The sequence below is a fragment of the Sus scrofa genome, chromosome 1 (assembly GCF_000003025.6).
Source record: "Sus scrofa isolate TJ Tabasco breed Duroc chromosome 1, Sscrofa11.1, whole genome shotgun sequence".
Taxonomy (NCBI): Eukaryota; Metazoa; Chordata; class Mammalia; order Artiodactyla; family Suidae; genus Sus; species Sus scrofa.
This window is the reverse complement of record NC_010443.5, coordinates 164451878-164475112: the sequence shown is the minus strand read 5'-3', so window position 1 is coordinate 164475112 and position 23235 is coordinate 164451878. Positions and strand designations below refer to the sequence as shown.

General features: G+C 47.4%; 2 protein-coding genes across 5 annotated transcripts in view; one reads left to right on the top strand and one right to left on the bottom strand.

The window, feature by feature from the left end:
* SNAPC5 (small nuclear RNA activating complex polypeptide 5) lies at positions 60–16002 on the top strand. Of its 4 annotated transcripts, none has more exons than XM_021102402.1 (4): positions 60–225; positions 1416–1505; positions 2961–3091; positions 15021–16002. In XM_021102402.1, the coding sequence occupies exons 1-3, from the start codon at positions 136–138 to the stop codon at positions 3072–3074; spliced, it is 294 nt and encodes a 97-aa protein (XP_020958061.1). In that variant the 5' UTR covers positions 60–135; the 3' UTR covers positions 3075–3091; positions 15021–16002. The 4 variants fall into 4 exon arrangements, with proteins under 4 accessions (XP_020958061.1, XP_005659918.1, XP_013848765.1 ...); XM_005659861.1 differs by lacking the exon at positions 15021–16002 and adding an exon at positions 6624–7518; XM_013993311.2 differs by lacking the exon at positions 15021–16002 and adding an exon at positions 5342–7515.
* Positions 5800–23235, bottom strand: part of MAP2K1 (mitogen-activated protein kinase kinase 1) — a gene marked incomplete in the record, with an annotated part of 87422 nt that continues 69986 nt past the window's right edge. The window contains 6 exon segments of the mRNA NM_001143716.1: positions 5800–6833; positions 7503–7548; positions 7950–8011; positions 9971–10035; positions 11530–11731; positions 14714–14838. Coding sequence (NP_001137188.1) covers positions 6720–6833; positions 7503–7548; positions 7950–8011; positions 9971–10035; positions 11530–11731; positions 14714–14838 — 614 coding nt within the window.

The window sequence follows — 23235 nt, the reverse complement described above, 5'->3', positions numbered from 1 at the left end:
TGGGGCGAAGTGAGCTGACGCTGGCAGGAAGCGGAGACCCAGCCACTGGCCCCGCCCAGGCCTCTTCCGTTTCCGGCAGTGCAGAGGTGGCGTCATCAGCGAGCGCCCTGTCGGCAGCCGTCGTGAAGAGACGCAATGCTGAGCCGGCTTCAGGAGCTGCGCAAGGAGGAGGAGACGCTTCTCCGCTTGAAGGCGGCTCTGCACGACCAGCTGAACCGGCTTAAGGTGACCCCACGCCCCTCCTCCCGCTCCTGCATTCTCCCACTCGGGGACGCCTGGCCCAACGCGGTACTCAGGCTTCTGCGGCGCTGGCCTCCTGCCGGCTACCTTTTCTTCACACAGCCGTTGGGGCCCTGCCTGGTGGCATACAGACACGTGGGGGGCTGCTTTTGAGATTATGGACCCACGAGGAATCTTGATATCTCAAGTCAAGTTTGAGGCCATCCAAGTTTGGCGAGTACACCCTCTGGATGCCCACAGCCCCATAAACGTAGGCGGCCTACACCACGCGCGAAGGGTGCCTTCCCGAAGGCTAGCCGAGACCTCCCCTGTCCAGCCTCTCTTCCTGAGCCCCTCAGCATTTACTAGTTTCTCTACTAATTAGTGCGGGCGCTCAGAACTGCCCTGTCGTCGCAAAAGCCAACCCTCTCGCGGGTACTCCCACTGTGCAACGGGAGAGCGAGGTCCTGCGAGAAGACACCTGCCACAAAGTAGTTCCCCAGTAGCTTTTCTTTCCGGAGTTGTTACCGACTCCACGGTCTTGACGAGTCAAAATCGGAACCCACCAGGGACATTTCCCAGACCTGTGCGGAAGCCACCCCGTTTAGCGCCTCAGTGAGACGCTCCTACTAATTCCTATTCGGCCCCTCGAGAATCTTTAAGTCCAAGTGAGATGGGGGTTATGAAAGCCCTTTGTAAACTAAGATGCATTGTCCAGCTGCGACATGTGAAAACAGTACTCTCTCCCTCAGGGTACATGTAATTGCCTGCACTTCTTAATGTTCTGTCATTACCGCAGTACCTGTATGAGGGCCAAAGCCTACATTCCTTTATGCTCCAGGAAACACTTCAATTTTCCCTTCTTCCTGCCTTCATTTTCTCATTACTGGGTAGACAAGCTCAGGCCTGTGGCATCAGAAGACATCTGGCTTTTTGAGGGCACTATTGTGTTTTCTCATCTGAGCTGCTAGTTCTGGGGGCGTGGAAGCCACAGCTCAGCTGCACCACCTGTTCACACTAGGAGAAAAGGAGCTAGAGGCTTTGATTCCTAAAGGTGGGTGAAGCCCCACCCATCTCCAGCATCAGTTTTCACTTCCTTTCTTGATGCTGACCTCTTGGAGCATGCTCAGTCCATTTTACCCATGTTAGTATCCCTGTAACATAGTTAGGAAAGTGTCCTCAATTTTCTTTTCTAGGTTGAAGAACTGGCCCTCCAATCAATGATTAATTCTAGAAGAGGTGATGAGATGGTGTCTTCTCAACCTGCACCTCAGGAGTCACATGATGTAAGCCTAATCAAGTGTGCATCTAGGGAGAGATGGCAAAGTCCATTCTGCTTTTGTACTCCTTGGAGGTCAAAAATTGTATATTACATCATCAAGCACAAATAACTCTAGGAAGTTCTTTTTGTTTGTTTGTTTCTTGTCCTTTTAGGGCCGCACCCACGGCATTTGGAAGTTCCCAGGCTAGGGGTCGAATTGGAGCTGCAGCTGCCGGACTATGACAGAGCCACAGCAATGGCAGATCCGAGCCACGTGGATCTACACCATAGCTCACAGCAACACCAGATCCTTAAGCCACTGAGCGAGGTCAGGGATAGAACCCGAAACCTCATGGTCCTTAGTTGGATTTGTTTCCACTGCGCCATGATGGGAACTCCTCTAGGAAGTTCTGATAAGAACTTTCTACTTTAATAAACCAGCTAATCTTCGTTATTCTTTTAAACAGGGAACTGTCCATTTTTCTACTAGCTGGCTAAGTTTGGTTGACCATACTGTTATATTGCCTCCATCCTCACACTTATCCAGTCTCTCTAGTCACTCCAGTGTACTGGGAAGAGTGCGGAAATCTTTGTAGGAAAATGTCAAAATTCTTCTGCTCTGTGAATAAGTAAGGTTGGGACTTGAAAATGGTACAGCCTCAACTACAAAGCTTTTAGTGCTAAAAAATGAGTTATAGTCCTCATCGTATACTTCTCTCACCAGATGCCCTCAGGTTAATCAGGAAAACCATCTTTCTAAATCTACCATATTTGAGCAGTTCTTCCACATGTGTTAGGCATTTAAAATTTTGAATCATTTGTGATGGAACATGATGGAGGATAATGTGAAACAAAAGGATGTATATATATGTGTAACTGGATCACTTTGCTGTACAGCAGAAGTTGACAGAACATTGTAAATCAACTATAATAAAAATTGTTTTTTAAATAAACTATTTGAAAGCAGCATATCTGATCCACCGTAATTCTTATGTAAGAACCCTGCAAATCAGGGACCGTTCTATGAGATCTAGGACATTTACTCTCCTCCCATTTTGGCAGTGGGGGTGGGGGGGGGTCAGGGTAGAATTTGGAAGAATAGGAAAAAAGTAGCCACATTTCTTAGTGATAACTGGGGGATGAATATGCAATTGATTTTTTTTTTTTTTTTTTTTTTGTCTCTTTAGGGCCACAGCCACGGCATATGGAGGTTCCCAGGCTAAGGGTCAAATCAGAGCTATTGTTGCTGGCCTATGCACATTCTGAGCTGCATCTGTGACCTACACCACAGCTCACGGCAACACCAGATCCTTAACCCACTGATCGAGGCCAGGGATTGAACCCACGTCCTCTTGGATGCTAGTCGGGTTCGTTAACCGCTGAGTCACAATGGGAACTTCGATTTTATTTTTAACGTTAAGAATTTGTTTTGACGCCAGTGTTCTTCCTACTAAATCTGTAATGTCCTTGCCTAAAACAGATGTTGGTACATGTAGACAATGAAGCATCAATCAACCAAACTGCACTGGAGTTGAGCACAAGGAGCCATGTGCCAGAAGAGGAGGAGGAGGAGGAGGAAGAGTCGGATTCCTGAAGGGGAGAAGAGCCAGGGTTAGTTATACAAATTAAATTCTAAGTCTCAGGAAATTTTTCCAAAGAATTCTTGACATGGGCCTTTCTTATAGCCTGTTTTAAAAGGAAGCAAGAACTTTAGGAGGATGTGTATTTGTCAAAATGGTTCCATCAATAACTCAAGTTTCAGAATGCTCTAACAAAAATTCGTGACATATGGAAATGCAGAGATGCAGTGTTTTAGTATTGCAAAATATGGGTGGTACTGTGTTTGTATTCTGGTCAGAATCAGTAATTGTGTTCAAAACAGAAAACTTACTCTGAAATGCTTTCGAAAAAGTCTGGCATTTGCAAAAAGGGCAGAGTTTAAATACAAGCCAGCCTTTCCAATTAACAATGCCTCTTTTAAGAAAACCAATTAAAGGCTGTTTGCCTGCCATTGAACCCTTGTGAGTAGAGCAAAGCCAAGTCTGGGAGAGAAAGATGCAAGGAGGACATAGGGCCACTTGAGAGCACATGCTGTTGCCACCTCTCAGTGACATCGCAAAACACTGCCTACTAACATGCTTTGTGTGGCTGTCATCACATCTAGGTTGCGACATCACTATGGTAAAATGTGCTTAGAAATAAATTATAGATAAATAGCTGTCATGCAGCTTGCTGATTTCCAGGCAGCAACAGAAAGGCATCAGTTCCTCCTCTGGGATGAACAGCACAGTGGGGTGGTGTAAACCCCACTTCTGAACTTAGAGAGGAAATGTGCCATTTGATGAGGGATACTCGTCTTGGAAGACTGGATTTTTATAATAAAGAGATGATGGTTACAGAATTGTTAAACAGAGTTACAGAGTTATTAAACTTCATATTTGAAATTGAGATTGATTTCTGCATACTGTCTCCTTTCCACTGAAGATACAGTTAAGCAGTTGCTTAATTTCATAAAAGTAATTTGCCCTGCCCAAGCAACTGAAAAACCAAACAAAAACAACCTCCTCAAGCAGAGCTTCTTACGTAACTGTTTCAGCATGAACATATTTGTTAATCATTTGATTAAAGTTATTTTGAGCTACTCTTACAGGAAGTAGCTAGAAATTTAAATAGGCAGATTTCTTGGAAAACACAGTGTGAAAATTGCTTTGCAATAAAAAGCATCCAGGTATACATTTTGGGGTCTAATTTCAAATAGAGCAGGGGTTTTAAGAGCTAGAAAAGTTGGCTGTCAATTCTGGCCAGGTTAGAACGCCAGGTTTAACCATTCCTTCCTCCTAAGACATAATTTGCAAATTTTTTTTTTGTCGTCTTTTTAGGGCTGCATCCCAGGTGTATGGAGGTTCCCAGGCTAGGGGTCCAATCAGAGCTGTAGCCGCCAGCCTAGCCCACAGCCACAGCAACGGAAGAACCAAGCCGTGTCTGTGACCTCTACACCATAGCTCACAGCAACGCCAGATCCTTAACTCACTGAGCGAGGCCAGGAATCGAACCCTCGTCCTCATGGATGCTAGTTGGGTTCACTAACCACTGAGCCACGACAGGAACTCCCTAGTGTGCACATTTTAATGAGGCATTTTCAGTGGTGTCATTCTCTCTGTTAGTAAAAGATCCCCAGTGTGAGGAGGGTATAGGTCTGGAACCTCCTCTGAACATATGTAGAAAACATGTAAGTTAGACTGTTCACTTAGAACAGATGTTATCCTCCCAGCAAGAAAAAAATGATTGGCTGAGGCAGCTGTATATATAGCCCTGGCCAGTTTTTAAAATCTTGGCTTTATCTCAGGCTCTGGTAGATCCAAAGTAGAACTACCTGCTCAGGACATTTACCCAGGTTCTCTTTTAATTTGAAAATTAAATAGGTCTTCTAATTATATCTTTCTTTTGGTTTTCTATCAACTGCCTATTCAAAGAAGAAAATAGGGAAGGGGCGCTGACCAGGCAGTCTCATGTATGCCAAAATCTCAAAAGTTACTTTTCAAAGAAAGAAGAGTAGCTGGTTGGGACATGGCTTTGTTTTCTGTGGCTTTACTGCCATCCCCCAGGCATGACAAAGCGAGTGCCAGGCATGTTTCTGCTGTCTAGGAAGGTGTGTCAAGAATAGCTGGTGTTGGAGTTTCCATCGTGGCTCAGCAGTTAGCCAACCCAACTGGCATCCATGAGGACATGGGTTTGATCCCTGGCCTCATTCAGTGGGTTGGGGATCCAGCGTTGTCATGAGCTGTGGTGTAGGTCGCAGACGTGGCCCTGGTGTAGGCCAGTAGCTACGGCTCCAGTGGACCCCTAACCTGTGTGCCATAGGTACGGCCCTAAGAAGACAAAAAGACCAAAAAAAAAGAGTAACTGGTGAAGGTGGAGAGGCCACTGCTTGGTGGAACTAAGCAGCACAGCCCAGGACTGGGTAGAGGCTCCAGTGCCAACCAGGTGTTCCTGTGAGTGCCGGCCACCCCCAACTACTACTTTTCCCCTGTATGAGGAGATGGAAGCAATCAGTGGGCTTTATCCACAGATCCATAGGAAAGGTGGTTGGATGGTAAGTGTGCTTGGAAAGAAGAATTGGACAAAGTCCAAAGATTAGAATTACAGGAAGCCCCATTAGTCCAGAGCACTGAACTTGTCCTCACTGTGGTATTTCCGCCTTCCAGCCTCCTTCCTGTCTTTGCCTTTCCCCTCTCAGTAATGTGTGGTTAAATCATTTGATTTCTTAGATACTGGAGACATTGACGGTCCTACCATAAAAGTAGAAATATCTTTCATCCTTTGAATTTGATAGTGTATTTATTAGAATAAGAGTTTAGATTTGTTAAATATCTGGATTAAAATGGTAAAAGGATTTTCATACAGTTTTTAGGCACTATACACACTTTTGTTTACAATAGCATCAGTACTTCAATTTGGGGAAAGATAAATCTCATACATTTTAATGCCTTGATCCATTTGTAACATTCAAAGTAACTCCACCATTTTAGAAACACTAATTCAAACTTAAAGAGACATATCACTAAATATCCCACACAGTATATTTAAAAATAAATATAGAAATACAACCAGAAGTCTACAAATCATCACAGTAGACAGACTGGTGAAGCCCCAGCTATCATGGCAGTGAAGGGCTCTGGCTAGATTTTGATGGAAATTGCTGTTTTCTACACCAAAAGCAAAACCATAATAAAATAATGTGATAAACACTTTCTGATGCTCATTTTCATAGCAGCAAAGCATGCTTCACATGCACTGCCTGTGAAGGATCTTACAGGGCCCTTCCTACTCAATTAGAAAGAAGGTATACCTGGCAAGAATGAAGTACCACCAAGTGTCAAAGAATCCTGAAAATACAGGCGGCCAGCCAGTCACGGTGTGGGAGAGCAGTGCAGTTTTCAGTAAGAATGACTGCCCATAGTCAGCAAAGTTTCACTGTAATTCAGCACTGCACATGTTCTGATCACTGACATACACAAAAATAGCCCCAAGCACGAAGCCAATCCACTTAGGGGAATAACAGTAGTAATAAGAAGGACAATAATATTAAAAATGACACGAATAGGATTTTGGCACATGCTATGTTCTTCATCCTTTGTCACAGGTGAAATGCACGTCTGAACAGAGACAGGCATGGGAAAGAGGCCCAGAAGCAACATGACATGCCACTGGGCAGGGGACTCTGCCACTTCCCAAATGCTTAGACACCAGCCGCATGGGTGGGTGTGCTGGGCTGGTTAAGGCCGATGGTGGAGCAGAGCCAACCTGCAAAATCTACTTCCTCAGCATCAGATCTTTTGATGAAAGCATGAACCTGTATGTGAGAAAATGGAGAGAAACTGTGTTAAAAAGAACCAAGAAGGAAAATCCAAGAGTCTGGAGGTTGTGCTGCACTTGGAAGGAGCTCCAGGAGCCTGCCCTTGGGCAGCTGCAGGCTTAAAGCCCCTGCTCTGCTAGGCTCTGCTAGTTCCACCCCCTCCCTGAGCCCACTCCCGCTGTGAAATGGGGACAGTAGCTCCACCTACATGCCTCACAGGGCTGCTAAAGGTACAAAGGAACTGATAGACTTGAAAGCACATGTTACACTGACCAGGCTCTACATGGCATGTGAGTCCAGTTACAGCTTTACTTCCCTCTCCTCCCCCTGCCACTGCCACCAAGTAGAAGACAGCAGAGAATTACTTGGGGAGGATGCTGAATATAAGGTAAGCCAATCAGTACTAGAAAAAGACCCTGTCCCCTTGCAGGGATGGGCTGGCCCTTCTTTCCCTGGACTCCACCAGCTGCAGGGTCACCCCCAGCTTTTCCAGTAAACTGCTGCGAGGACAGAGGAGACATGTTTGGTGTCCTGCAGCCCCCAGGTCAGCTGGACCACAGTGGTCAAGGCAGAGCAAGGTATGGATGGGCTCGGGAAATGATGGATCATAGGAGAACAGATGACTGTGCAGCCGATAGTGTAAGAATCTGAAATAAATGGACTTACCATGAGTTGCTTCAAATCGGCTCTCTCTGCAGGGTTTTTTATTAAGCTTAAAGGAAGAAAGACAATGTGAGAGCTACTGCCTGCCACTGGTTCTAATTCAGGTTACTTACGTGTGCGTGCCTGTCCTCCCCACACCCCACAGGCTCTGGGGAGGAGTGCCTGAGCCTTACTTTGCTGTTCTTAGCAGCGTCAGACTCATAGTAGCTTACTAGATACCTGCTAAGTTAAACTAGTGCCATAAGGCAATATGCCAATTCCTGAACAGAAAGTGCCAGGTGCAGCAGCTATTTTACCCACTGCTATAGTCAGGTTACCTAAGTCCTGGCATTCTGGAATAAGGGCAACAGCTTAACAATCATGAGAGGAAGGGGAAAGAGCAAAGCTGTACTCCCCAGGATGGGTGGGGAGACTGACAAAACCAAGAGAACAAGGAGGTGACTGACTTACCATTTATTCACAAAATCTTGAAATTCCAGGCTGAATACTCCACTGGGTAGTTTGGGAGGAGGCTGCAAGTACATGTGAAAACATAAGAAATGCCTGGCTTCCTGCTCCACCCATCCCTCCCTCCCTGACTCCCCCTCTGGGGAGTGCTGCGCTTAGCCAATCCAGGAAAGTCAGGGCTGAGAGGCCAAGGGCTGCTACCAGGTTACCCTGCTGGAACCATCAGTCTCTCAAACCAGTTAGCACTTAAGCCATGTCAGTGTTCAGACCAAGTGCGTTCAATGACTGAATTAATCACTGTTCCTCTGACTCTTCTATGAAATGAGGAGGTGTGGCCTAAGCAATCTCTGGGACCCTTTATAGCCCTAAGGCTCTACCACTGTACATCTGGGACAGCGGCAGGGAAACACAACCACCAATTACAGTAGCAGCAGCTAGGGGGACACCACCTAGGGAAGTCAAAGAAGGCTGGCTAACTAATAAAATGTTTATCCCTCTACTGAGCCCTAAAGGGGCACAGAAAGGTTAATAAAACATTATGAGGCGTTCCCATTGTGGTGCAGTGGAAACGAATCTGACTAGTATCCATGAGGATGTGGGTTTGATCCCTGGCCTCGCTCAGTGGGTTAAGGATCCAGCGTTGCCGTGAGCTGTGGTATAGGTCACAGACAGGGCTTGGATCCAGCATTGCTGTGGCTGTGGCGTAGGCCGGTGGCTACAGCTCCGATTTGAGCCCTAGCCTGGGAACCTCCATGTGCTGCAAGTGCGGCCCTGAAAAAAAAAAAAAAAATTTTTTTTAATAAATTTTAAAATAGTGGCAAAAGGCTGTATGTAGAAGAATGTTACTTGCGCACACACTCCAGGAATGAGGCTGCTTGCAGGGATCAGAGCAAGAACACTGGCACTAGCTCTTGTCTTTCCAGGATGTATGTTGGCGGTCACACAGGACAAGGCCCCCAGGCACCCTGCTCATGCTCCAGGAAACATCACCCACCCTTCTTTTGACCTGTGCTGGGGCTGTGTGCAGCTTCCTTATAAGCTGACTCCCAGACTGCCCAGGATGTCACTATCCTGATGTGTAACCCATATCTATTTCTACACTGTCACTTTTTTTATTATTATTTCATTTTGTCTTTTTGCCATTTCTTTTTTTTTTTTTTTCCCACTGTACAGCAAGGGGATCAAGTTATCCTTACATGTATACATTACAATTACATTTTTTCCCCACCCTTTGTTCTGTTGCAACATGAGTATCTAGACAAAGTTCTCAATGCTATTCAGCAGGATCTTTTTGCCATTTCTTGGGCCACTCCCGCACCATATGGAGGTTCCCACACTAGGGGTCAAATCGGAGCTGTAGCCACTGGTGTACACCAGAGCCACAGCAACGCAGGATCCGAGCCACGTCTGCAACCTACACCACAGCTCACCGCAACACCAGATCCTTAACCTGCTGAGCAAGGCCAGGGATCGAACCCGCAACCTCATGGTTCTTAGTCGGATTCGTTAACCACTGCGCCACGATGGGAACTCCTATAGTGTCACTTTATATTCATTGCTTTATATAGAGAAAACCATACACTGTAGTTACATATGCATTTGTCTTGCCTCCCCTACACAATCTAACAGTCTTCAAGACCCAAAATTTGTTTTTCCATCTTTGGATTTCACCTCATTCCTAATGCCACCCCATAGTGTTTAGCACATGCTAACTGCACAAGAAATTCTTGGACAGTGAGAGAAAGGATGGAAATAAGCAGGTAGAGGCTCCTGATTAGAGAGGGGGGACTTGCAGCTTCCTGAAGATGTTCCCTGGGGAAGGGATTCCTACAGCCTCTAAACCAGCTGCTCAATTCCAAGGGCATGATGCACAAAGCAGGACACAATGGATCATGAAGCCCAAGCAGTCCAAACTGTGGAAGCAACTCAAAAGTTTCCCAAACTGTGAGGTGTGTATGTTTTTTTTTTTTTTTTTTTAGGAGAAGCAAATACATTCCAAGGTCAAAGAACCATGCAGGACTTACCTCATTGACTATGTAATCCAGCAACTCAAAAATTGCCATGGGAGGTCGGCTGTCCATTCCATAAGCTACAGATTTAAAAAAAAGAAAAGAGAAAAGAAAACAATTTTCAAGGTTATTTGCCACTATGAACCTAGGGGTTGGGCCTGGATCCTAGGGACTAGAACAGAGTCATAGACAATATAAAGAGACAGAAGAGCACAGATAAGGCCTGAACACAGAGGGGACCAGCAAAAGCCACAGTGTTCTTGGGCCAAGGTATGAGCCTGGGCTCTGCCACATCTCAGATTTTTGAATTTGGGCAAATCAGTTGACCACTGAGCTTAGTTTTGAATTTTGTAAAGTAGAGATGGGTAAAAATTGTCTGCCTTTCTTCCCTTCCTGACATTGAAAGGGGAGCAAATGAGACAAATAATTCTCAAGAACTTAGTTCTAATTCTCCCTGAACTTACGTCTCTTTCTTTTACACCCCAGAGTCATGGGCCAGACTTAGGAGCCCCAGCCATCAGCTCTTTCAATGGCCCTCCCCATCAGCTATCCCTGCCCCTGTTTCTCCCTTCATACACGCCCACTCCCATGGGGGCCTCTTAAGAGGTCAAGCCCAGGTCTCCCTAGTCAGATAGGAACGTCCTGGCAGGAACTACGTCAGAAGATGAAGGCTGGGCCAGGCTCTTCCGAGTGCCAGGTTCACTTTCCAATTGGGAAAGGCAGGCAGTGCTGTTCTGTGCTCGCCACCTCACAGTCAGCCTGGGCCACTCACAGCTGGGTGTGGCAAGTCGAGCGCCCTGTGCCTCAGTTTCCTCGTGTCTAAAATGGAGACTATAACTGTGCTCACACACGACTGCTCTTACATGTAGAAGCCGCTAGGCGGATCTATGGAGACAGAAAGTAGACTGGTGATTGCGGGGGGATATGGTGGGGGAGCTGGGAGTGATTGCTAATGGAGATGGTTTCTTTTCTGGGTGATGGAAATGTTCTTGAATTACATAGTGTGACGGTTGTACAACATGGAGGAATATACTAAAAACCCCTGAACTGTACACTTTAAAATGTGCATTTTGGAGTTCCCGTCGTGGCGCAGTGGTTAACGAATCCAACTAGGAACCATGAGGTTGCGGGTTTGATCCCTGGCCTCACCTAGCGGGTTAAGGATCCAGCATTGCCATGAGCTGTGGTGTAGGTCACAGACGCACCTTGGATCTGGCATTGCTGTGGCTATGCTGTAGGCCGGCGCTGTAGCTCCAATTCGACCCCTAGCCTGGGAACCTCCATATGCCATGGGTGTGGCCCTAAAAAGCAAAAAACAAAACAAACCTACCTAAAAAAAGCATGATTTTTAAAATGAGATAATACACATACTGAGCGCAGTGCCAGGAACACAGTGAGTACTCAACAAATGTTAGGAAGGTGTCAGTAATGACAATTTCCTACACCTGGAGACACCTGCTCTGTTTCCCTCCTCCCCCCAGCCTGGCATCCAGAGCTGGAACCAGTCCCCCAGAAAACCCCTGACAGTAAAGGACCACCCACAGTCCAAGATGGGGACACACTAGGCCACTCACAGCTGAGGGGCCTCCCCGGGGTCCTTGGCCTGGGTGGTGTCTCAGCTGCATCTCCCTCCACCTGGCATCCAAACATCAGCTCCAGCTCCTTGGCATCTGGAGGAGGGATGGGATACCTCCCGACCGCCATCTCAACCAGAGAGAGCCCCATGCTCCAGATGTCCGACTGCACAGAGTAATGAGTCCCCTGGAGTCTTTCTGGCTGCAGGAGAGACAGACACAGTTATACCTGTGAGTGGCCTGGCTCACACAGAAGAGGGATGGGGGAGTCCTCGTGACTGCCTGGGACTTCTTGCCCCTTTGAGGCTTGCTTGCACTGCAAGAGAGTGGGCTGTCCTGCTTGGTTACAGCCCTAGGTCTGCTGATGCATTTTATCTTCTTCTGTCCCTTCCTCCCAAGAGCGCACATCCTATTTCAGGACTTCCACTAACCTCTTTAATTTGGCTTCCCACCTGCCCCCAAATACTGTGTCTACCAAATCTTGGCTCTAACATCTCCTAACTTGTGTCAACCTACCCTCAACTAACAGCATCCAACCCAGCTGGATTCTGGCTGCACTTCAGCTGTGGTTCCAGCTCTGCCCACTCTGGTCGCTGTCTTGCATGTGCAGGACAGCCTGACCAAAGCCCAGCATGAGAAGCTCATCTTGTTACCTGAATCCAAAACATGAAGCTTCTGGAACATGGGTCAGGTATCAGTGGGGAGAAAGAATACTGGCTTTGAGAATGAGGAGAGTTAAATTCTAAAACCAGCTCTGCCATGGATTCACTGGTCTTGGACAACATGGAATGGAAAAAAGGCAATGGCTGTGGGGTGAGGAGACCTGGGTTCAAGTCCAAAGTCTGGGATTTATAAGCTATGTGGTCCTGAGCCTCAGTTTCCTCATCTATAAAATGGCACTAATGATGATAGTTACAACATAACAAAATACCTGCTCTACTCACTTGGGTACTGAGAAGGTCGTATCAAATGAAAATATATGTTAGATGCTGCAAAATGTTATGCAAGTACAAGCTGTTATTGGTAGGAATAGTCAAAGAGAAAAAAGTATATACTGCTAGACAAAGCATTATTTTTATTGTCCGTTAACTGAAATAATACATGTATTTCAAGAACCCTACTAAAAAGATCTTTATTCTGACCAACATACATTTATTTAGATACCAAATTAATATCTCCAGTAAGATTTTCACTTAACTTTAACACTTAACTATTTTGGAGCCAACCATGTGCACAAAAATCCTAATCACTAAACCCTCGATCAGTACATCCTAGGGTCTGTTAACTAATTGTGAACTTGAGAGTTGAGTGGCCCAGGGTGCTAGCTGCTCAGTTTTTAAACATTTAGGGAAGAAGCTGGAGAGCCCGTGGATTTCATGTCTCTTAAAGACAGCAGGTCACTGGAACGGAGTGGGTGAGGATGTGGGTTAGTGCCAGGCGAGTGGTGTTGCCAGTGACTGGAGTCATGGTGTGGGTAGAGGCCAGGCAAGAAGGAATGAGGAGGTGAGCATGATCTCACACAGGGAGGCCAGGAGCAGCCGTCTTACCTAAGAGGCAAGTGAGGGCATGCGGTATAAGAATGACTGGCAAGGAGGGGGCCTAGCTTTCAATCCCGGTGAACTGGGCGGGTCACTTCACCTCCCTGAGTCTAGATTTCCTCATCTCTAGAATGGGAATGTTGCAGGATTCTCATACAGGGAGATAGGACACCAAGCTTTTTGCCAGGAAACAGCGTTTATCCATACCAGCACTGGCTCAGTGGATTCATATCCAACGGCTGAGCCCCGAATGCAGCGGAGCGCTGTCTTATACACCTCCCATTATTTTTTTCTTTTACACTTTGGTCCCTTTGTCCCCCTTATAAGGTAACACACATTCTGTAAATTCTGGTTGGATGGTCTACGCTACAGAGTTGCACGTGGATACGGATTATGTCACACCGCCACAAAGTTGCGCACATGCGCACAAATGCTGGTTGTGCACTTTGCCTTCCCTTTGTTCTCGGAGGGCCCCTACCACAGGAACACTAACCTTTACGGGACAGCCATACAAATCTAACAGGTTCACTCCAGCATGTCAAAGTGCTCTGAAAAGTGCCCCTAAAACACTACGTGCTAAAATGCTCCGAGCCCCTGTGCCAGCCCCTCCCCAGTGCGGTCCAGCTCTTCCTACCCACCTCCATGACAATTCCTGCTCTCTCCAACTAACACTCCTCTACTCTGCTGCACGCCCGCGCTCACCAGAGCAACATTTCCTTTTCTGAATCCTTCTCAGAAGCGTGTTATCCATTTACCTACCCATTCAGTCAACCAAACATTCACCCACTGCCAAAGCCAAGCATTCCCCAAACCCTGTGCCAGGCCCTGAGCCAGACCCTTAGGATACAGACACCTCTACAGGCCTCTTCACGCCCCTCAGGGAGCTGGTCATGCAGGGGAAGCAAGAGAATATGCTGATGCTGTCGCAGGCATGGGTGGCAGCGGGAGCCAGCGGAGCTGGAAGCAGGAGGGAAGGCCCCAGTGAGGGTTGTCGGCTGAACTAGAGCAGACACTCCAGCCAGGGGACCAGGTAGGTGTGCTGTGATGAACCGGGCAGGTAACTGGGAGACATGCAGCCAGGAGGGAGAGAAAAGGCTGGAACAGGGAGACAATTCTGAACAGACTCACAGGAGAAGGGGTGAAAGGATGGGGAGCCGGGAAGGGAGATTACAGGCTGATGCTCAGGTTTCTACCTTGGGTAACCAAGGCAACAGTGATGCCATTTACTGCTAATGGAAGAGAAAGGGGGCAATCTGGGGTGGGAGCATGTCAGTCTGAGGGTCTGAAGACAATCAGCAGAGGGCCTGAGGGTAGATGGAGCTCATTGTCTTCAGAAAGGAAGCCACGCTCTGGGAAACATACAAGTGCCGGGGACAGCCGAGGCTGTGGTCCACCCTCTTCCAGAGACAGGGCCCTAGGCCCCAGTTATGCTGTGAGGCCTCTGAAAGGCTGAGACCATGTCCGTGTTAGGCTGCAACCCTGTTAGGCTAGCTCCCTGTGTTAGGGACCACAATGCCTCACCTCCCATTTTTACCCCCCATTCCCATCACCTAGCATAAGGCTCTGGCTCCACAGGGGAAAGCACCCATTTGGCTCCTATTCCTGTCCAAACAAGAAGCTCAAAAAATAGAAAGAGGTGCTCATACCGACATGTAGGACCTTGTGCCCACGAAGGAGTTGGCCATGGAGTCGATGAGCTGCCCACTGACCCCAAAGTCACAGAGCTTGATCTCCCCACGGGAGTTTACTAGGATGTTGGAAGGCTTGACATCTGTAGGGAGAAAAAAAAAAAGCAGAAAAGTAGAGAATTGACACAGTTGGAGAGAGGAAGGTAAGCACTCCCTAGACAGATCAGCCCTGACCATGAAGCCCATGACACATGCTGGCCCCACAGAGCCAGCCCTTGACTTATGAACACTGGACACCAAGGTCCCTATCACCCCCCTCATTCAGGGTTTGAGAAAGGACTGTCAGCAAGGAATGACAAGGTCCTGTAAAAGCAAGACAGAAAGCCATTCTTGGAGAATCCAGACCTGGCCAGATGACCATAGGAAGGAGTCAGCTACCACGCATAATCAAGATTTTAAAGACTGTTGCTTCAACCGCCCCTGCTGGTACGACACAATATCCTATCAATGGATCATAAGAGAGGAAGAAATAGTAAGACCTGTATGCTTGCAGAAGCTACAGACCAAAGACTAAAGAGGGATGGGATGAACACAGGAACTCCTACTCTTAGCCTTGGTACCAAGAGCAGAGCATGTGGGTTTTATGAATATGTGTGGCAGGGATGGGAGCTGACTTTTTTTCTTTCACTGAGGTTACTTCCTTAACAGCCTGCATAGCTGCATCTCCCTGTTAGCCAGGGAGTCTCTGACTGCCGGGGCCGGAGAACTGGAAGGCCTGAAAGCTGCTCCTTGTGGTCAAGGCAGTGCCTCAGCACCAACCCAGGCCCACTTGCCACCCTGGCACCCATCACCAGTATTAGTCCATTGGCCCTTCCCTTTGCAGACAGGTCAATTCTCAAATGTTTTTCTTCTCCCATCTCCTCAGATTCAAACAACTGCCCTGTGAAGTAGGCAAAACAGAACCAAGAATTCTCACTTACTGAGGCTGGGACTTGATAAAGGTCCAAGACCAGGGCTTTGTAGGCAGCAAACAATGAGGCCCACTCAAGAGTAGGCCAAACCCAGGAACAACATCATAAACCCTGACAGGGAATCTCTGACAGAAGTAATACACAGTATAGGACATCTGGAGAATCAGAGGGAAAAAACAAAATCCCTGTAATTCCAACCTACTAGAGCCACTATTAACATTTCATTATTTTCTCCTTCAACAATCATATGAATGTGTTTATTTATTCTTAAGCAGATTCTAACAGGTCCACTTAAGTACCTTACCAAGGGTAAAATGAAAAAAAAAAAAAAAAAAACCAGAACATCACCTTCTCATGTCCCAGGAGGTCCTTCCCTTGACCACCTCCACCTGGCCCTTTACCACCCCAGCCTGGATGTGGTCACCATCATACCCTCCACCCGCCACCGGCTCCACCAGGACAATACCTGACTCAGCAGGTGCTCCGAGATGCCTGTGAATGAATGGAGGTAAACTCACCATGTACACCCACATGCACGCAGAGCATGGGTACTGTCTTTCTAAGACCTAGTCCTCAATGTGTCATAAGATGCCACAGCACAGGATATGGGATCTTTCCAAACCCTTTGACAATCCCTAGTGTCTGCCATATAGATTCTCATAATGTAGGCATCGGAAGTAGCCTTAGAGGGCATCTGGTTCCTCCCCTTCATGGGGGAAACAAACAGTCTAAGGGCCAAAGGGGTCCAGGGACTTGACTGAGCTCCCACAGCAAAAACTAGAGCGGCAACCAAAATTCCAACCTTCAGATGCCTGGACCAGTCCTCTCCGCACCCACCCTGCTGCCATATCACTCATTCCTCTAATGTCCACCAAACACCTACAACATGCCAGCACCACGCAGATACCACAGACATGAGAGTGAGCAAACAATCTAGTTCCCACCGTCACGGAGCTTATGCTTTAGTGTAAAGAGAAGACAAAACCAAAATGACAAACCAACATGTAGTGTCAGGTGGTCTCAAGTACCATGAAGAAAGTAACAAAATCATGTAAGAGCCCAGACAGTAAGGGGGGGTGCTGCTATGATGCGGCGATGAGGGAAGGCCTTCGTGAGGGGATGACCCTTGAGCGATGGCCTGGATGAAGTGAGGGAGTAAGTTATTTGGCCTCCTGGGGAATTATTTTAAGCACTGGGGAGATTATAAACTTCAGGAGCTCAGGGACTAACTTTTGTTTTCTTCCAAGGCTGGTGCTAGGACAGGCCCCAAAAAACACTTCCCACAGAGGAGCCCGAGGTCCTCATCTCCACAGCGCTGTGGCCCTTCTCCAACAGAGGACAGACACCTGACCCCAGAGGCCAGAGCTCTGTGTAGAAAATGATGCTGAGTAACAGGACAGAGCTGGAGGAGCTGGGCAATGCTTGCCTGGAGGGGACAGCATACTAGGCACTCCAACATGAGCCTCCCTCCCATATTCCACCCCATGTCCCCGCCTTTCATCCCTGAGACTGGACCAGGAAGCCCAGAGCACCCTCACCTTCCAATGTTCCCATAGCCTGTTTGGAAATGACCTGCTAGGCCCTGTTATAAAGCCAAACAGTAGCACTGGCTACAGAGACAAGGGACCTGTATGCAAACCCTGGCCTTGGAGTTCCCCTGTGACTCAGCAGGTTAAGGATCCAGTGTTAGCACTGCTGCAGCTCTGCTCACTGCTGTGGCATAGGTTCTATCCCTGGCCTGGGAACTTCCACATGCTGTGGCCAAAAAGGAAAAAAAAAAAAAAAAAACAAATCCTGGCCCTGCCACCTGCTCTATGGCAGCCTTGGGCAAGTGCGTTCACTTCTCCAACCCATGGTCTGTGTTATCAGTAAAGCCGTGATAACAATCTCAGCTCTTACAACCTCACCAGATGGAGACCAGGACCAATCATATGAACTGTGGGCATTTAAACAGCATGAACGTTACAGGATCACAAAGACCAATTCTCTCACGGGTTGCCCCCCAAGACTGGCAGTTCACAGCACCAGATGTGCCCTCCCTCCCAGACACGGCCCTCTCCCAGGGTCCAGGGACTTCCCCTGCTGTTCAGACATCTTTCCAGGTCACAGCTGCTGCAGCTCAGGAGTGGCTGCAGTGCCTCTGTGACTGTCCTTGTATCTGATTTCTATTCACATGGCAAGCCAGCCTCCTTTTTTGCAAACTTATATAACACCGCTTTCCTCCCTCCCTGGCTGTCAGCTCCCGCTTCCCCAACCCGCCCCCGGGAACAAGGAACAGCACTGCTTGGAAGGCTACTGAGATCAGTGGGGGACGGGGTCAGAGGGGAGCAGAGGAAACCCTCAGAGAGGTTGCCCTGCTTGGACCGCATCCGTCCTGGAGGCCAAGCGCATGCACACGGCCCCTCCAGGTGACCCTGAAGGCCTGACAAGAAGTTGCTTGGAGACCTAAGCATGCTCAACCCCTCCATCCCCGAGCGTGTGGCTGGAGTCACCAGGCAGCCCCAGCCAAGTCAGGCTTTTCTCTGGGGGCAGAAAAGAGGAACATGTCAGATAAGGCCAGAGAGATTGTTTCCTCAATTGTCAGCATTTGCTCCCCACAACCGCGGTCCCTCCCTCCTCTGCTCTCGTCCCCAGAATCTTCCCTTTTAGTCCATCCTTCACAGCAACCAGCATGCCTCCAGTGAGAGAGCCTCTGCACAGAGCCTGCAGTGGCTCCCGTCTGCCTTAGAGTACAGTCCAGGCCCCTGGGCCTGCCTTCTTCCCAAGCCCTCTGCAGTCCTATTTACTTCTCCAACTTCTGGCCACAACGTGTCCCCATGTCCACCTCCCCTGGAGCAGGACTGCCTGCATCCCTGTGTTGGTTTTGTGCTGATCCCTACATCTAGAACACCCCCCTTCCCCACCTGCCTTCCACCTCTACGTCCATGGGCCTGGTTCTTCTGAGTCTCCCCTCCCCACCGACATGAAGTACTGCTGCTCTGAATCCCTGGGAGGTTTAATTGGGCAACTGCCAACATCTCCCCTCGCAGCGACACCAATCTTTGTTCAAACCACAGGCCCAGACCCTCTCTACTTCCTGAGGCCTCTCTAGGCCTTGGGTCCTCTCTGAGCCTTGATTATCAGGAGGGTGAGGCTGAGAAGAGCCCTAGCACACGGCGGGATGTGCTGCACTCCTGAGGAAGCATCCACCACCACCCTCTAGGCTCTCAGGCTGACAAGCTTCCCTAGGAAACCTACAGATGCTAAGGGTTGATACTCAGCATTGGCCCAGCATTTCTAACAATGAAGATGGGCAAACCCTCCTTCAAAAATGAACAAGGTGGTTTTATGAAAAAAATAAATAAGTAAATGGGAAGAAAGTGTTTTCTTCTCTGATATTTTCTGCCCCAGAAATAATCACTGTTCAAACAGTGATTTTTTTTCCCCCATGAGCACATGATTTTAACTTGATTTCTGAGCATTTCCCACCCCTCTCTGGATTAAGGAATTCAGTGGAGTCCCTTGATTATTCTATAAACACTTTTAAAAGTGCCTGCACTGAGCTATGAGTAAAAAGGACAAATTCCTGTCCAGGTTTTCACCACCAGGAGAGAGAGAATCCAACAAATAACAAGATGCCAGCCAACCCAGGAAGACACCGCAATGGCTGTTTCACTGAGCACCTACGATGCCAGGCTGTTTAAGTATACTGTCTTCTTTAATCCTCACGACAGTGCTGTGAAGTAAGCATTATAAACCCCAGTGCACAGATGAGAAACACTGAGGCCCAGAGTCTGGGAGTTATCCATCAAGGTTACCAAGTGAGCTGATGGCAGAGGCTAGAGTAGAACCCATAGGTTCTTGATTGTTTAAGCCAGGGCCTAGCTAATCTGAGTCTAAACAATAGAGCAAATGGCAAACCATAGTGAGTTGTACTCCTATGTTTCAGAAAAGCCCGTTATTAAGCTGTGGGTGAAGGGGGTCAGAAGGCACAAACTTCCAGTTATAAGAAAAGTAAGTCCTGAGGAAGTAGTGTACAGCGACTGCGGTTAACACAATACTGTGTATCTGAAAGCTGCGAAACCAAACCTTTCAACTTCTCATCGGAAGAAAAAAATTTCAACTATGTTAGATGACCACTAGACATTGTGGGGATCACTTCACCAACTACACATATCAAATCAATGCATGTGTTGACAATGTTACATGTCAATTGTATCTCCATTCTTTAAAAAGTTGTAGTTGGGAGAGGGGGGTCACTCACATTACTGATGAAATAAGATTTATCTGGGAACAGACTCTGACTTGGGGTACGCTGAAATCCTTACAATCTGGTTTGAGAGAAAATAATTCTCTGCTCTGGTCTAGTGAGTGAATGCTTCCTTCTGAAGATCCAGCTCATTATCCTCCTTGACAAGTTTAACTGCAGGAGACGTGCTGATAGCGGGAACCAGAGATTGTTTCCCACCTCACCTCCTGGTTAACAAGTGAGTTCAAACAGTGAGCCTTCAGAGCATGTGTGCCAGGTCCTAACAAGCAGCTATTTTTATCTCTCCACTTTTAAGATTTTTGCAACTAAGTCCATCAACTGCATTTTAATTTTTCTGCCCTCCCCAAGATTTGTTAGTTTTGAAAAGCCTTCATTCTCTACATTTATGTTCCCCTCTCTGCAAAGGCAGTGCTGATTCCTGACCCCAAAGGTACACAGATGCTGACAAATAAACACGAGAGGAGGTTGAAAAACTTATGGTCTCCAGAGGAAACAGTTTGGGGGTGGGAGGATGTGCTTGGGTTGTGGGATGGAAATCCTGTGAAATTGGATTGTTATGATCATCATACAACTACAGATGTGATAAATTCATTTGAGTAATAAAAAAAAATTTTAGGAGTTCCCATCATGGCACAGTGGTTAACGAATCCGACTGAGAACCATGAGGTTGCGGGTTTGATCCCTGGCCTTGCTCAGTGGGTTAACGATCCGGTGTTGCCGTGAGCTGTGGTGTAGGTTGCAGACGCGGCTCAGAACCCGCGTTGCTGTGGCTCTGGTGTAGGCCGGTGGCTACAGCTCCGATTAGACCCCTAGCCTGGGAATGTCCATATGCCACGGGAGTGGCCCAAGAAATGGCAAAAAGACAAAAAAAAAAAAAAAAAAAAATTTAATCAGGTTGTAACAAAAGCCACAGCAAACATATAGAGGTTACACTAAAGACAGAGAAGGGGAGGGGGGGAGAGAAAGATGGAGGAAAAAGAGGAGAAGAGGCAGCAGTGAGGAAGAGGTTATGGATCCTGGATTCCCTGATTTCTCATTTCCTTCTTTCTTTTTTTTTTTGCTTTTTAGGGCTGCACCTGTGACATATGGAGGTTCTTAGACTAGGGGTTGAATTGGAGCTACAGCTGCTGGCCTATACCACAGCTCACGGCAACGCCCGGATCCTTAACCCACTGAGCGAGGCCAGGGATTGAACCCATGTCCTCATGGATACTAGTCGGATTCATTTCCGCTGTGCCACAAGGGAAATGCCCTGATTTCTTATTTCTAATGACCCCATAATAATATATGGCAGGGAGTTCCAATCGTGGCGCAGTGGTTAACGAATCCAACCAGGAACCATGAGGTTTCGGTTTCAATCCCTGGCCTTGCTCAGTGGGTTAAGGATCCGGCATTGCCATGGGCTGTGGTATAGGTTGCAAACGTGGCTCGGATCCTGAGTTGCTGTGGCTCTGGCAAAGGCAGACAGCTACAGCTCTGATTGGACCCCTAGCCTGTGAGCCTCCATATGCTGCGGGAGTGGCCCTAGAAAAGGCAGAAAGACAAAAAAAATAATATATATATATATGGCAAAGTAGCCCCATTTTATAGATATGGAAATTAAGACTCAATAGAAGCCAGTTGTCAAAAACCACACATAACATTTTCCCTCTTTCAGACTACCTAGGAGACTTCAAAGACAAGCAAATATGCAATCTATCACAAAGCTAATAAGCCACCTGCGGGCAGGAAAACAGTGCTGGCTAACTTGGATGCTTGTCATCTGTAATTCAAGAAAGAGAAATTAGCTAAAAACCTGTTTTGACCTGCTGAAAGCTAATTTTGTTCACAGGAGGAGAGAAAAAAAAGACAATGGAAAAATGAAAGGTAGAGATAAGTAAGAAATCTGTTTATTTTTAAATGAGCATGGGAGAGAATTTCTAGTAACATCACCACAGTTATAGGGTTGCGACAAGCTCCACTAAAGTAAGGGATTACCATTTGTACCTGTGTCAGAGTCAGCATGATTCCCCAGTGAAGTCTGGGAAGGAGGTCAAGAGGCCACTCACTGGTCACTCCTAGCTTAGCTTGGGACAGGCCCTAAAAGAAAACACCTAGAAGCATGTGTCTGCCAAGTAAGAACAAAAGCAAGCTGAACGGAGCAGGCGTTCCATGTGCAGTGCACTGAGAAGGACCCTCCCCCACCACATACACTGGCTTTGGGAGACATGCCCCTTCACTGACTCCAACCAACTGCTACAGGTGGAGACTGACAATCAGAACCATGTCCCCTGGCCACAGGGCAGGCCCCTGACGCAGGATGGGTCACTCACAGTTCCCCAAACCCCTGGCCATGGTGATCCAGCAGGTCTGGGCACATGACCTGTATTAGTTCAGTTAGAGCTCTTCTTTGAGATTTCCCAACCGAAGCTGGGAAAACCTCTTCCCTCCCTGATAACAAGACTAAAAGTAGGAGGGGATGGTTCCCATGTGGTAGCGACAGTTGGCCCAAGAGAATAAAGCAACATCAGAAGAGAAACAAACGAGAGCACATTAACAGTTTCCAGAACCACCCCCTCCACCCCCTGCCATGGATACCAAAATTTGCAGATGCTCAAGCCCATTATATAAGATGGTGTAACTGCACATAATCTATGCACATCCTCCTATATACCTAACATAAGGTAAATAGTTGTAAATACAATGTAAATGGTATGTAAATCAAGTTCTGCATTTTGGAACTTTCTGGAATTATCTTTTCCCAAATATTTTCGATTCGCGGGTTGACTGAATCCAAGGATATGGGTACAGAGGACTGATTGTGTATCTTAATTGAAGTATAACAGCTAATGGCATTTGAGTCCCTGGACACAATTATCCCTAAGGCCACCTGCATTCTTATTCTTCCTGGGGTTTGGTTAGCTAAGCCAAAACAAAACCAAAAAACCTCTTTTGGCGTTCCTGTTGTGGCTCAGCAGTTAATGAACCCAACTAGGATCCATGATGCAGGTTCGATTCCTGGCCTTGCTCAGTGGGTTAAGGATCTGGCGTTGCTGTAAGTGGCATTGCTGTGGCATAGGCCACCAGCTATAGCTAGCTGGGACCCCTAGCCTGGGAACCTCCATATGCTGCGGATGTGTCCCTAAAAAGCACCCCCCCTCAAAAAAAACCCCTCAATATTTGAGCTAATGCATGTTCACTAACAACCAAGAATCCTAATATCCACTGGTTCTTGTCATTAATTGGCATCAAAAATTACATTTAGGTGTATAATGTGGTATAGAAATGGCAGCACCAACTCTGGAGTCAGGCAGATCTGGATTTGAATCCTAGCTCTACCA